A 15657-nucleotide genomic window follows, 5' to 3' on the forward strand; every position below is an offset into this window, starting at 1 on the left:
CAAAAAATGATCTTTGATCTTGCGGGACCAAGCGAGAAATCCCGAGCGGGCAGTATCGCTCCATCTTGCCCGCTCGGGTAGCCAATCAGAGCGCGCGATTTGGTTCATCTTGCCCGCTCACGGAGCTAGTCATATAATAAAATAATTTATGCGCTTTATGATACACTTTAATAACCCTACTTAAAGTACATACCCTAAAGGTTGCGTGACACAAGGTTAGGTCTTACATGACGTACTACCCCGTTGATACCCAACAATATGGTAGATCCCAACAAAAACCAAGAGAAGTTTTACTACGTTTATAGCTGTGACTTGGACACAAGTCTTGAACTCAAAGTGTAAGTTGCCATTTATGTTCGGGTCTTTCGTTTGTTGGTGGGATGCATGTTCATTTGTATGTTCATGGGAGCATGGATAGCATTCGCCCAGTCCCACCAATGTTAGCCGGGTTCGAATCTCATGTTGGTTGATCGAGTTATCTATCTATCTACCGTTCATTTGCCTCAATCACAATAATTGATGATTCCTGCAAATTGAAAAACGGCCAGCGGTCGATATATAAATAAATAGATAAATAAATAAATAAAAATAATAAATGATATTATGAATTAAATTAAAGGCAGTTTGTGAATGCCGTCAGGTTGTGAATGCTGTCTCATTTGGCAAAGCTTTCCACTCGGTTATTGTTCTTGAAAAGTAGGAGAATTTATAATAACCAGTAAAATCGAATGGGACCTCATAATCTTGGTTGTTGACATGACGGCTAACTCGGCCCAGCGGCTGCAGATAATTATTTCCCAGTGTCTTATTCCACTTTGGTCATTGTGGATTTTATAAAAAATAACTAGTCTATCCTTTTTCCGTCTTTCTTCAAGGGTGTTCATTGTAATTCCTGTAGCATTTCATTAACACTTGACACGTAATTGTGCGGGTTTAAGTACCATCTCAGTACCATTTCCAGTTTCTTTCAATTTTCTTTGGTATAGGGATCCCATTCTGAGATTCTGCTGAAGAATATTCGAGTAGTGGTCGAACCAAGGTCTTGTAAGCCAAAGATTTTAGATAAGATGAATTAATTCTCAGATTTTTTCGGAGGAAACCAAGTGATTGATTCACCTTATATGCAATGTTTTCAACGTGACGATTCCACCTGAGGTCTCGGGTTAGGGTGACTCCCAGGTACTTTGCTGAGTCCACAGTTTCAAGGACTTTACCATGAAGGGTGTAATTGTGAATTATCGGGTTCTTCTTACGAGTGACCCGTCGAACATGGCATTTATCAGTATTAAATTCCATAAGCCGTTTCTCCTCCCACTGTTCTAGTTTCTTTAAATCACTCTGAAGAAACCAGCCTGTGATCGTATAGTCATATATACATGTACATGCACATAAGAAGGCAGGAGTATTTCTCTCAATGGCTGGTTCTAAAGGACTGTATAATAAGGATCCAAAGGCTTGATATTTGACCTTTAATACAGATGATGAGTACAATGTACGAAACACAACAAAACAAGAAACGGGCACAAAGATAATCATGCTTCATGGCAAATCGACCTACAATTCTTTATGGTCCTAACAAAATACTTGTCACACAGTCCATGACAACTGCATATAAGGTTCCACAAGAACAAAAAATTATGATAACTGCGATGAGAACTCAAAAACCATGGGGACTGATCTGAGGCAAAGTTTACAATGGGTGCTGAACTGTGCATCAACATTCATACACACACATGTACCGGTATTAGGCATAATTATTGTTTTTTGACATTTTCACAAATGTTTGGAAGATAATTTATGGAACATTCGAAGTTTGTCAGACCAGCTCGGAAAGATGTGTCTGAGTTTTCTGTCATTTTCTGTCAAGCTTTGATTCCACATCTTTTTGGATATTTGTTGAATCATTTACAAAATTAATAATTATTGATTAATTGCTTCTTTTTAAATAGGAATTCAGTCACAAGATTACAAGGAGATGGATTAGTTGTAGTTAGGGGTTAGTGTTTTTGCACTCAATCATGTTTCATTGGTATTAATTTTTTAGATGTACATTGGAGGGAAAAAGAGAAAGAAAAGGTTACAAAGAATTGCTAAATGATCCTCAGTTGAGATACTCTGGAGTTTACGAGAGGTTAGTACATGTAGTAATAATTTTTTTGACTTTTGTGGAAAGTAAAGTGTGTGACATCCATATCAGTATCTAAAAATTATTTCCAACCAGGTTTTATGTTATTTATCTTTGCTGAAATTCAGCATGTAATATTATTATTATTATATGGCTTGTGTTTGTAGCCGATATAACACGCGCTTTGATTGGCTAATTGTGACTGAATTGTAGGGCATTATTCTCCCATAATGCCCACGGGCTGATTACGGGCTTGCAAAAACAAAGCAAAAGGTAATAAAAAAACCATATAATAAACTACAGTACTTAATAACCGAGCTAGCTCAAGCCATACTGGGGAATATTGGCCCTTAGTAATCCAGATAATCCAGTGATTGTTATGTTACAGTAGTTATTTTGTGAATTTTGAATGAAAGGATTAGATTTCTATCTCTTCATATTAAAAATGGCATGTCTCCACAAAATACATGTAAGTGATGGTCTTTTTTTTTTATCAGTGAGTGTTCAGATCTTTATGTAACATGTCAAGTGTTTGCTGATGGCCACCCATTGTGTCTTCCCACAAGAACATCTTATAAACCTTTCAGCACTAGGTGGAAGTGAGTATCAAACTACATGTACTGTACAAATACAGTGTACCTCCAAAAGCTGCATGGTTCTGGATTTAATGATTAAAATGTTTCTGAAGTATACTTAGTCTAAAAACAATCGTAACAATTTATCTGCACTTCACAATTTACAGACTTATAATAATAATAATAATAATAATAATAATACTTATCATTATTCTTACTGGCTGGGGGCAGGGTTTGTGTGGGTCATGGGAAACCTGTAAAGTAAGGTGGCTGAACACAGTTTTTGATACATGTACAATGTTTCATTTACTTTTTTCTCAAAAAACCTTGATCCTTTGGTCGCCAGAAATGGTAGCAAGCAAGTTAATAGGGCGAGCTTCGGTTTTTGATAGTAAAGCTGACGTATATGCCAATTTGCCATGGCAACATGAAATATCCAGAGATGCTCTGGTTTCCTATCGGTGACACTTACCAAGACAGTGATATTTTTGCGCAGTTTAAAGATATCCAGAGAAAGTAGATCTTAGTATTAAGTACATGTACGTTGTGTACTCTTGGTATCCAAAACGAAAATTGGGGGTAACCATGCATTTTTGAGAGATAATTATTCTTCAATTTGGGAAAGAATGCCATACATTGCTTTGTATTTTAAAGCTTTTTACAAATTAATATTATCACCTTTACCACGCCTGACACGGACAATAACTCTTGCTCACTTCCAGGATAATACCACATACTTTTTAACAAAAATTCTTAATCACCTTAAAAGTTTTTTCCCTAATTTCACTTCATCGTTATCATTTTTATCTCACTATATATTCTCCGAATTTTTACTTCATTCATCTTTTTGCCCGTTGAAGACCAAAACTCTAGTGGTCGAAAGCTTGCAATTTTTAATGTCTTTTAGCCAGAGAACGCCCATTCAAGTTTTTTATCATAATAATTATTAAGAACTACATGTATTTACAAGGCTACAAAATGTAAAAGTTTTAAAACGTAAAAAACCGAATGTTCTAAAAAAAATTTTAGCCTTGTAAATAGTTCCTTTTAAACTTAGCAAACTTTATGGACAACATAATTATAATAACAATTTTACTTCTTTCCAGTTGGAATGAATGGCTAAAGTTACCTATTAAGTATCCTGATCTCCCACGAAATGCTCAGGTGTGTTTCACAATCTGGGATGTGTATGGGCCTCGTAAAACTATTCCTGTTGGTGGAACAACTGTCTCCCTTTTTGGAAAGCATGGGTATGTGAAATTATTGAAATCTGTTATAACTGACAATAACTAAAAAAAATGTAGACTAGAAAAAAAATGTTATTTATCCATGAAGGAGAAATTGTAGTCCATGCAAGAGGAGCAAAAGCAATCCCATGAGCACTAAACTTGTTGTACTCTGAAAATGCAGAAGTTGTACAATGTAGTTTACCTGGAAGGTTTTGAATAACTTAAATACAATTTATTATTGTGCAAAGGAAAAGAACAGAGTTGAGGCTGAGAAGAGTAATAAGTATTTTCTTAACTTATAAACTTGTCGCTTTAAAACAGATTTTAGAGCAAAATACATGTTGGAACTGCTCAATTATTACAACACAATTCCAAAGTGTCTTACTGATTTCTGGCTTAATGTTTTAATGTGTGTTTCCTTTATGCTTTGGTGCTTGGGAAAACATAATCACATGACAATTTAATCATGGTTTCAAATTTTGATGCAGTTAAATGCAATTTAGCGGAGTTAACAGCTACATGTAGGAGCACAAGTTTTACCTTCGCGGTCAGCGTTTTGTTAGAATGATATGCGCATATGCCAGGATTCTTCGTGTGCTTGGTCCATAGGGCGGTGTAGCAGTTTTGTTGGCGTTTTAGTCAGTGTTTTCTGAGCGTTAGCGTTTTCCTGAGCGTGGGGATTCCTTGGAGGCTGTCTCCCCTCCCCTGTCCCTCCCTTTCTTTCCACTGCATGGGGGCTCATAGCTGGGTTGCCTGGATTTGCCAGCCATGGGAGCGGTCTCCATCTGGGACCTGGCTGCCAACAGTGGAAGCTCCTGGATGTCTCAGGCACCCAACTTAAAATACGTTTAGCAGGGGTATAAGTTTATAAAATTAACATGTTCCAGTGAATAGTGCACTTGTGAACTATTCCAGTGATAACATACATGTAGGTATTTTTGCTGTTAACTTATGATATAAAAATAATAATTGTATTGAACTGTCTTGTGATAAACACAGCACACAACGCCGTGGCATGCATGATTTAAAAGTATGGCCTAGCGTTGAAGCTGATGGACAGAAATCCACCACTACTCCTGGAAAATCAACTTGCAGAGAGGATCAGATGAGCAGGCTAGCAAAGGTGAAAACTTTGTCATGACTAATAATAATGATAATTATTATAATATTATTGTTGTCAGAGGATTGATCATCATACATGTACTGGTAAGTCAAGATTGATGACTCAAGCATTGGAAATTGCTTGAATGCTCCTATTGTAACAGATCACAGCTAGTTATAGAGAAAAAGGAGACAGACATTCAATAAATATTATAAATAGCTTTCTATGGGTTCAGGATTCATCTTGCATCGTACAGAGCACAGTTGCATTTTTTCTATCTGACAACCTTGCTCTATTAGTGTTTAAAGCAGTAAATGGCTTGTCTCCTGTGTACCTAACTAATTTACTTCAGATTCAGCCAACACGGAGATATAAACTTAGATCTGATGATAAAGAACTACTGTTCATACCAAGATCTAAATCAAAATCAGGAGACCGTGCTTTTGCTATAGCCGGACCAAGAATATGGAACGATTTACCACTTGACATTAGACTATCGGCAAATTTGGAGACTTTTAAAAAAAATCTTAAGACTTATCTTTTTAAAAAGGCTTACTATTGACTCCTAATTGCATAATTGTCATGAACTTTTTTGATCAGTTTACATATATATTTTTTCTTTTCTTTTATGCATTTAGATTTATTTTATACATTTATAATTTTGTATCTATATGTACATATTTTTTGATGTTTTTATATCCACATCTTATGAATCAGTTTACTTTAGTTCGTAAGCATTACGTTTATATATTTTGTAAATAGTATTTATTATTTATTTGTCCTTTTTCATTGTAAAGCGCTTTAGAATATTTTATAGTTTAAGCGCTATATAAATTTATATATATATAAAGCACAATTTTAAATTAATTTTCAACGCACTTAAGCTTGTATCTCAGGGACATGGGGATTCGGGGACGTGGGACTCGAGGACGTGGCAACGCATTTTTACCATTAATTTTGTTCAACTTTTCATTGCAAATTATTTTTAAAAATTATCCTCGTCTTTTGATCGTAACTGTGTTATACCCCGGTATTATGTTCCTCGCTTGTACAATGTGAAACAAATTAAAATTATAGTACAGTAAATATATATGTACTTTCATTATACTACTATCAAGTAACACAGTGGAGTAAATTAAGGTAAAACGAGGGGACATTTTTTTTGCCTCAAGTCCTTATTAATTTATTTCAGTGACATACAGTCATGTAGGCAACATGAACGAAACGTTGGTATGACCATTTCTTAGGTCATTTTACATGTACAATTCCCCAAGTATATTGAGGCTTGAATTTCAATTATAAATTGGACAACCCCAAGCAAAGATTGAAAGTACTAACTTCCATTTTCTGCATCCTAACCTTTTCTTTTAACTCGTACATGTAGTTGTCTGTGTCAAGTGACATTTTTGACTAATAACATCAGATAACGCTTGTTTTTGACATTGGGGAACGTCTACCCTAAAAAATTCCGTCCAATTTTTGTTTGAAACTGCTTTTAAAAACAATCATTAAAATATAATATATACCATCCTATTATTAATGTGGCATTGTTCATTTTCATTGTAACTTCTATGGACATTTATGTGACTTGACCTGTTTTTTTTTCTTTGAATTTTAATTTACTGTTTACGTTATTAAAAAGATGGGGGTATGATTAAAAGACAGAATGATATTAAAAGCATCGATAGGAGTACTAGAGCAAGGAACAAAACTCATTGATATAATATGACTTTTCCATCCTTGTTTCCGATAAAATATTTTTAAAAATTAGCAAGAGCGAGTAGAAAGCTAAGTACATGTATGCAGATTTTAAGTTGACATCGATTGGATAAAATTATTAATGCTTCCCTGTAGAACAAAAATATGCCAATTTATGAGCTTGGTCAAGCCTTAACACACTGTAGTCAACAGTTACTGTTCATGGTCCTGAGATGACAAACATTTTCGACAACATCAACTGTAACAACCCAAATTTTTCATCAAACGTAACAAATTGAACAAGCGCACGGAAAGACGCAGTAACAATCCCGCCAACAACAACCTTGGCACGGTATTCAAACATCTATCAGTTACAGAGAAGAAGTTATAAGGCTCAAGTATATGTGCAGCAATAACAACAAATGCTGCAACGTGAAATTTCAGCTACAGTGTCAGAGCAATGGGCCATTAGGTCTTCTGTTTTGTTTCACAGTTGAGCTCTGTGACTAGTGTATGTTGATAAGTACTTTTCGATATTCCAATTTTTGAATTTCGATTTGTATTTAGATGGTACTTGAAAAGCATACAGTTGATTGTTATTGCAAAATAACATTTATAAGGAATTCAACTTCCATTTTACATTAGGATGTTTTCCCATTTCTCAAATTCTATAATATTTCGAAAATGCATCGCCGCATCCTCGAGTCTTGACATCCCTGAGTCCCCACGTCCCCTATCCCCGCATCCCCGTCCCACTTTTGGACACAGCCTACCCTTTTGGAGAATTTTGCTTGTACATGTATGCTGTTAGTTAGGTATTGAAGGAGCCCTCCTTTTATCAAAACATACCTTTGTAAATAGAAGGAGACATACCAGTGCTGGTCATTCACATGTGTCTAATAAAGTATACTTTGCAGGCATGCCAGTCAAAATTGTTTGGGTGCTGGTTGCCAACAGGAGGTTTTGGTTGATTGATAAATGCCCTTTTTTGCTATTAAATGATTCTCATTCTCTATAGCTCAGTAAAAAACATCACAAGGGAAGAATACTGAAAGTGGATTGGTTAGACAGGTTGACTTTCAGAGAAATTGAAATGGTGAATGAGGTACATGAGTTAAAATCAATATATTATTATTATTATTATTATTGCCTTATTAAAGCCAGTGATAGAAGGTTGTTTACATGTAGAAGTATTCACCACTTTTCGGTTACAAGTACAGTATCTCAGAAACTTTGATTTGTCGCTGACTTTTGACTGAAGAGATGAGTAGCACAATCATGATGTACATTTGGGAAACCAGTATCTTGAACGAACACTTCAGGCCATATCTCCGCTCGTAAAAAGTGCTAGCCACTCACATTTCGCAGATATGCTTCTTACATATTAAGTAACATTTACTGTGTAGATTAGCGAAATCGGTCGCTTAAGTTTAGAATAAACTGATTCGGTTGTCCACTTTAGGGACAAAAAATGGCGCGTCACGCGTAACACACAAACTAGTAAGACAAGCTCAACAAGGTTCTTCAGACAGCTTGTACTTTATTCCTCACAACGAAATCGACAACATATTTCACATACACAATGTTGCAACCAGTTTAAATGAAAAAATTGTGGTTAATTTCTCACCAATGACTGAGAAAAGAGGGCGAAAAGCACAACAGTCTTGAGCGTCACGCTCCTAAAATCTTCAGTGCTGTTTTGCAATTTGCGTCTGTAACCCACGGATGTTTTGTGGTTAGGCAGAATAAAATATGGTTCGAGAATGCTCATTTGTGGTAGTTGCTTTGGAGAAAGTTTTACCGAAAACTTCTCAGCACACGAAAAGCCAGAGCATTTTTTCTCAGTCTGAAACACTTTGTCCGCCATTACAATTTGCCTTAGGACCAAAGCACAGCTTCGCAAAATGTCCTCTGTTCTTGCTTGTCCGAGCTCACATTACAAAACCCAAAGAAAAACAGAATGCTCATCTCATGTACTAACTAGATGCTTCTGTGAAGCATACACTGGCTTGCCTGTGGTACGTGCTACAGAAAATCAGGAGGCACTGAATTGTGTGGTATTGAAATACAGCATTCCAGTCTCTGAAGAATAACAAATAAAAGAGAAGCAAGAAGCATTGGCTTCTGGGCTGACATGTTGATAATTTTCAAGTTCCCTCACAACTTCTTTTCACCACAAGTGTGCCCTATGAGCATCCGAAAATTTTGTAATTCTAAACTTCACTGAAGTCAAGCCCTGATTCGCGGGGTTAGTGTTGGGATGGGAGACCAAAACAATAAGCCCCTCATGGAAAACAGAAACATCTGACCGAAAATACTATTAACGCTAACAAATGCGAACTCAGCATGGTACAGATTCTGTTAGCTTGCTTTATGCAAAACAAATATTGATGAAAAAGCAAATAAATATTGATACACAGTTTTCAGAAAGAGCAGAAGGAAGTTTCCTCGGACGGTCGAGCGAGAATAAAATATTTACGACATGAAAACAACATTAATTTTGAACCGTGAATATAGAATATAAAAAGTTACGATCAGCGACAAACATTTTGGGAGATTTTTGCTACGTTCAAGTAAATTGCAAAATCGAAAGTGACATGGCCGGAATTCAGCGGGCGCCGTGATTAAGTTACCGCGGCATGTTTACTCGCCAAACAGTGAAGCATCTGTGTCAAATGATGGCAAGATACCGGGTTTTTGTAAGTTTCTTTTTCTGTCAAGTGTCAAGTTTGACAATGAAATGAGCGAAGTCAAAACAAAGATCACAATCGCCCAACTCTTGTTTATGCAAAGTCAAAATTTACTCTCCAAGACGCGTACGATGTTATTTATCACCAGGTAATTCCATCATTTTGGAAATAGCAGCTACTTTATTATTCATCTGCGTCACAAGTTTTCACTGATTTTGGGCCTCATTTTGTTGAAACTCAAGCACGCTTCCAACAGGCCTGTGAACCCTTCCTGCTTACAGAGCAATACTAAAAAACTTCTCCCATATGACATTTGAACCTTAAGCTCAAAAATTCAATACACAACATGATATTATAATTCACAAAGGCAGAAAATACCACAGAATCCTTTTCCAGCGAAAATTTTATTGAAACAAACAACATATTTGCTCTTAGAGGCGAAAACCTCTTCCTATTTCATTGCGTGCGTGAAGACAAAAAACTCAATTGTGTCAAATTATCATGTACTTCAGGTAAATACTGTTCACTTTGATTTCGTCTCGACGGGCGATAGATTGTTGTCGAAGTCCAGTACTCGTCGCTTTTGAGATTCATGCCTAGTTTCTCCAACTGACTTTCCATTATTGAGGTCCATAAGGGTATATTTTGTTTAAGGATCCACTAAAACGCCATTCGCATTGCATGACTTTCGACGCCATTGCAGGCTAAGTTAATGATTCTACTGTGTCCACCAGAGAAATCTACGCAGTTCCACTACCCTCTCGATCCTAAGAAAATACGCGCAGAAGGCTCTATACACAAAGACATCACTTACCAGGGGAGTGACAGGCAAGACTTTTACCGACACGGAAAAAAAAAAAAAAAAAAAAAAAAAAAGAAAAAAAAGAAAACAAACAAACTAAACGCAGACAGCAACTGGGTTTGCCCATAGGCAACCCAGTAATTACACGCCAAAGCTCAGAAAGAAAGAATTCAAATTGTGAAAGAACGAGACCTCTTTGTGAGTCTGAAACACTTCTTGACGTTCAGAGGTTGACAAAGCGAATTTAGAGCGTGAAAGAACCAAAAGTTTCCCCTTGCAGATCTGCCATTACGTTTCGAAACGTTCCCTCAGAGCAAGCTTTGCTACCAGGCCTTGACTTGTTTTTATCCAGTTAAACCGGTTTTTTCCGGACTTCAGCCCATTTTGCCCTGTTTTTTGCAATCCATGTGGAAAATTTCGCGGGAATTTCTCAATTGCGAATCAAGCAAAGCATATAATCAACTCTGAAATTAACATTTCTGTTATGTCAAAAGTTAAAATGAGAATATTTCGGGTTATTTAACAAAATTTTTTAGGGTAATCTAGGCAAAATGAGGAAATTACCATGCCTGCAAGGGGTCATGGGTAAATTTAAAATTGCTTATTTTTGATCCATCAGTACAAAAAATTTCATTTTACATTAAGATATCAGCTTAAGAGGCTATTTGATTTTGTCAGGTTCCTTTTCATCCAATTTTATGACAGCATGAAAAATTTTGTAAAATTTCACTATGTTACACAAATGTACATCATGACTGTGCTACTCATCAGAGTATAATTATTTATACTACACGTACATCTACACGTAACTCTAGAAATGACTTTGTCTATGCTTTATTTTTAGAGAGAAAAGCGTAACTCTAATTTCATGTTCCTGATGATCAAATTTCCAAGAGTTCATTATGATGGCTTGGAGTATTCTGTTGTACATTTTGAAAAGGTGCATTACTATTTTTTATTAATGCAATCTGTTAAATTCTATCACGTTTTGATTTTTTGGTGAAAGATACATGTATAATACCTGCAGTGGATGATTAAGGCATCATACAGGCTGCAGTAAAAAAGGGCATGTTTTAAGTTAGAGCTGTTTTGACATACTGACTACATGTTTAAGAGTTCCCTTTAGTTAATTATTACCTGACTAAGTTTATCTAAAAATGGTGGAAATGCTGCTGAGGGGAAGGGAGATGTTCAAGTATACTTGCGGTAATTGAGTGAAGGTTCGTGCATGTAGTTGAAGGGAGATTTGAATAGGTCTTAAACAGGTTTGGTACAAAACATTGAACCCCATCTGGACCCCACTGGAGAAAAGAAAGAAAACAACAGTTTGAAGATGCGAGCATGGTTTTAATAAGCGCCAAGTACTATCTTGACACAATCATGTAACTTCATGATATTATTATGGAAAGTAAGTTCTTTTCTTACTTGTGTAGGTTCTGTTGGCACTTTGAAAATAATGTAACTGTGTATAATTGTGATCAACTACACAGAGTGCAATAATCGTTATTAATTTTTAATTTTGTTTCCTTACTGCAAAATATGATTATGCATAACAGACTGTATATGCTGTGGTTCAAGTTTTTCCAAGTTTATATTTTTTCAACCCCGTTCAATTTTGATTTTTCTTTGTCTTATATTCATTATCATAATCTGAAACAATGGAAAATCAAAATTGAACTGGTTTAAAAAAATTTGAACTAGGAAAACTTTTGAACCACGATGGGTTTACATTGCAACCTGCCTTACCATGGCCACCCAACAAAGTATCACATTTGACAAATACAGGTACGCGTAAATACGTCAACTCAACAACCCATGCAATGAGTGAAATGTTTTTGTTTTTTTTTCAGTCTGAGGTGATAAAGTCACTTTAATTTAGGTGGTTAACAACCATTTTAACAATATTTTATGGACCTGCACTTCTTGAAACCCAAAATTAAATTTGGTAGTATAATTCTTCAATGGGCCAGAAACGTTTGCAGTGATATTATTATTTGCAATCAATTTATAAATGCCCAATAATAATCTTTATTGCAATGATCTTATGCCTGTAAATAAAAAAAATGAAAAAGATGTCATCACAGACATTGTCATTGATTATTGATGTAGAGGCTAAATACAGTCATTGTACATGTTTGACTACAGTCTCTGTACTTATAGTTTGTGTTGATAATTGAACCACCAGGAAAACAGTAAACAATCTGTTATCATATTTCACATGATCCAGGTGGTGCAAGTAATTATTTAAAAAAATGCAAATCCAAAGAAAGTTCTAAGAATGGCTAATCCTGCAATTAAATATTAATATTCTAACTTATGAAAGCAGACAGCACTGAATTCCCACCTGAATTTGCTTAAGGTTTCTTAGAGTTTTCTTAGATAATGATTTTTCTTAAACTTATGATTGCATGAGGTGGTAATGTTTAGAGGAGAAGCTCTTGCAAAACACTTGGACAGTAGACTTAATTTATTGTAATTGGATTGGATGATCTATGGGCCTCAGTTGTATCGTGGCTCTTATCAGACCATCTAAGGGAAACATTTTGGGATCAGAGTCCGATGCAACAGAATTCAGCTCTCAACAAACCCAGGCATATTTGGTCAGCTTCCACTTTTCAGTGGATTTTTTGTATAATTTTATTATTAATAGGAGCATTAAACTGGCTAAAATCATTCAATTCTAAGGGTATGATATTTTGTTTGAAAGTCATTTTACATGGCGAGAATCATGATTTTACTGAATCTGGTTTAAAATGCGTGGAACCAAGACAAGTGATGTAAATTTAGATAACATTAATTGCTTTTGCAAAAAACAGTCTCAGTGTATGTTGGTCATTTTGCATTAGTTTTAACATTTTATTTGCTTCACTTCATATATTAAGTGACAAAATGATCAAAATGTGTATATGTAGTAATAGGTACGGTAATAGCTTTTTTTTTTATAAATGGACACATCTTATAGTATAGTTATACAGTACAATGAAGGCATCAAAAGTACAACTGTACATGCATTTCTCAATGAAAGCTACTCATTTTAAAGATCTTTGTGAAAAGGTGGTAATATATTTTTTAAATATCTGTCAAGTATTTTTTCCTGTATTTATAAATTTTGATAAATTAAAAAAAATGCTCTTATGATTTAAAACAAACTTATCAGTTATTTGGAAAGTTACTGTTCCATCTTTGTTAATGGGTATATCTATTTCAGGATGCTGATGATGTTGACTATGTCTGCACTCATCCAGAAATTGTTAGAGTTCCAGACCCAGAAATTCTTTTGGTACGTGCAAATAATTATCACAATTTATTAATAGGATTTAGCATTTTATCAAAACATTTATCATCTTATGAAAATGTTTATGGTTAGAACTAAATGTATAGAAAAACATGCATGTACTGTTACAGTAATACATGTACAATGTACAGTAGGTCTTACACTCTTGTGATTAAAAGGGCCAGAAGCCAGCCCGTTCCAGTTTTTATTGCCACCTTTTTAAGATTGTAGTAAGTTTTGGTACACCTAAAAGCTACTGAATTCATACAGTCTTCAGTTGTGAATTTTAAAACCTCAGTGGGTGGCATATACCTCACTCTCAATCAATCAATCAATCAACTTCCTACTAGGATTGTTTTTTACTTTTTTTACTGTGTAGTACCTAAAACCTTTGTCACAACCTAGCACTGCACTAGACAAGTGGACTGTCTGATTTTTTTTCTTTTTAATTGCTATGGAAGGAAACTCATTTTTTACAACTTTTTATTGCACATAATCCAAACTCAATGTGGCCCATCTTCTACAAATTTTTACACCAATTAGAGTGAACTTGCAAATAGTAAAATTATATACAAAAATATGAACAGACCTCCATACAAAAATCATGTTTTTCAAAGCATGGTTAATTTGATTTTGGCAGAAAAAATTCATTGATCTTACAGTGGATGTCTCCAAGACTTCCAAGTGATTGTTTACCAACTGTAACAGTAACTACAGTATCATCCTTTCCTGTACAGGAAAACCTTGTTGAGTTAAAGCATCACAAGCTTGTAAGAAGTGTCAGGAGTGGAACAGTGTCAAGGGACTTGAAACCAAATGCAAAAACAAGGGATCAATTAAATGTATTATACTCCTTTTGCTCAATTTTCTTGTGTCATGTGTTTGCATAATTATTTTATTGATGATCAATGAGTGATGCATTTATAATTTATACATTTCCAGTCATTATTTACTAGCCAGTAATATAAAGTTATTGTGAAATTTTAATTTTTCAATCTTTTTTCAGCAAATTGTTGGTTATCCATCTACTAAAGTTCTCACTTCCGAAGAAAAAGATTTAGTGTGGCAGTTTAGATTTTACCTTACGAATCAAAAGAAGGTATGATTTTCTGAGACAAGGCAGGTCACGAAAAGTGATTTTTACTGGTTCCTCATGTAACCTTCCCTTTTATTTCCAAATTTTGACCAAAATGTTTAAAACTACAAAAAGAATTAAGTTAAGATTAAAAGTAACTGCAGCCACCAGCCACTGCATTGGCCAAGAAAGTTAAGGCATGGGGTATAGAGGTCAAATTAATTTGATTTCAGATTAAAATGATTTTAATGTTACCAAGGTTGGTTTGTCATCACAAAAATTTTGAAATACAGTGTACATATTGTATTTTTACAAATCAATCTACTGTCAAAATATAGGAATGAAGGGGTAGTTTCTAAAGAAACCAAGTGGTCAAAGCGGGCCATCATCGCGCCCAACAATTTGATCGACAGTCATCACTACAAACGTCACAAAAAGATAAGAATGACAGAATTCCATTCACCCTCACTTTCCATCCTCATAATCACGCAGTCAAAAGCATCATTCTTAGTAATTTTAAATTACTCCAAAATGATCCCGAGACTGGCAGAATCTTTTCGTATTTTTACAAATCAATCTACTGTCAAAATATAGGAATGAAGGGGTAGTTTCTAAAGAAACCAAGTGGTCAAAGCGGGCCATCATCGCGCCCAACAATTTGATCGACAGTCATCACTACAAACGTCACAAAAAGATAAGAATGACAGAATTCCATTCACCCTCACTTTCCATCCTCATAATCACGCAGTCAAAAGCATCATTCTTAGTAATTTTAAATTACTCCAAAATGATCCCGAGACTGGCAGAATCTTTTCGCAACCTCCACTTATTTCATTCAAACGCGACAAAAACGTAGGCAACTTTTTAGTTAGAAGCGCGCTCAAAACTAACGAGCAACCCGGCACTTTCAAATGCGCGCGCTCACGATGCAAAACTTGTCTTTTCATTGTTAACACTAGCAAGATATCGGGACCTAAGCGATCTGTTAAGATCACCGATCGTTTCACATGTACCTCCGCAAATGTCATTTATTGCATAACCTGCACGTTATGCAATAAATTATACATTGGTGAGACAGGTAGACGAC

General features: G+C 35.3%; 1 protein-coding gene across 1 annotated transcript in view; it reads left to right on the forward strand.

The window, feature by feature from the left end:
* The first annotated feature begins 203 nt into the window (after nt 1-203).
* Nucleotides 204-15657, forward strand: part of LOC138022354 (phosphatidylinositol 3-kinase catalytic subunit type 3-like) — a 38278-nt gene continuing 22824 nt past the window's right edge. Inside the window, 10 exon segments of the mRNA XM_068869468.1 lie at nt 204-338; nt 2045-2131; nt 2623-2724; nt 3807-3950; nt 4929-5052; nt 7748-7834; nt 11066-11161; nt 13430-13501; nt 14233-14337; nt 14502-14594. Coding sequence (XP_068725569.1) covers nt 259-338; nt 2045-2131; nt 2623-2724; nt 3807-3950; nt 4929-5052; nt 7748-7834; nt 11066-11161; nt 13430-13501; nt 14233-14337; nt 14502-14594 — 990 coding nt within the window. The 5' untranslated portion in view covers nt 204-258.

The sequence above is a fragment of the Montipora capricornis genome, chromosome 2 (genome assembly GCF_036669925.1).
Source record: "Montipora capricornis isolate CH-2021 chromosome 2, ASM3666992v2, whole genome shotgun sequence".
Taxonomy (NCBI): Eukaryota; Metazoa; Cnidaria; class Anthozoa; order Scleractinia; family Acroporidae; genus Montipora; species Montipora capricornis.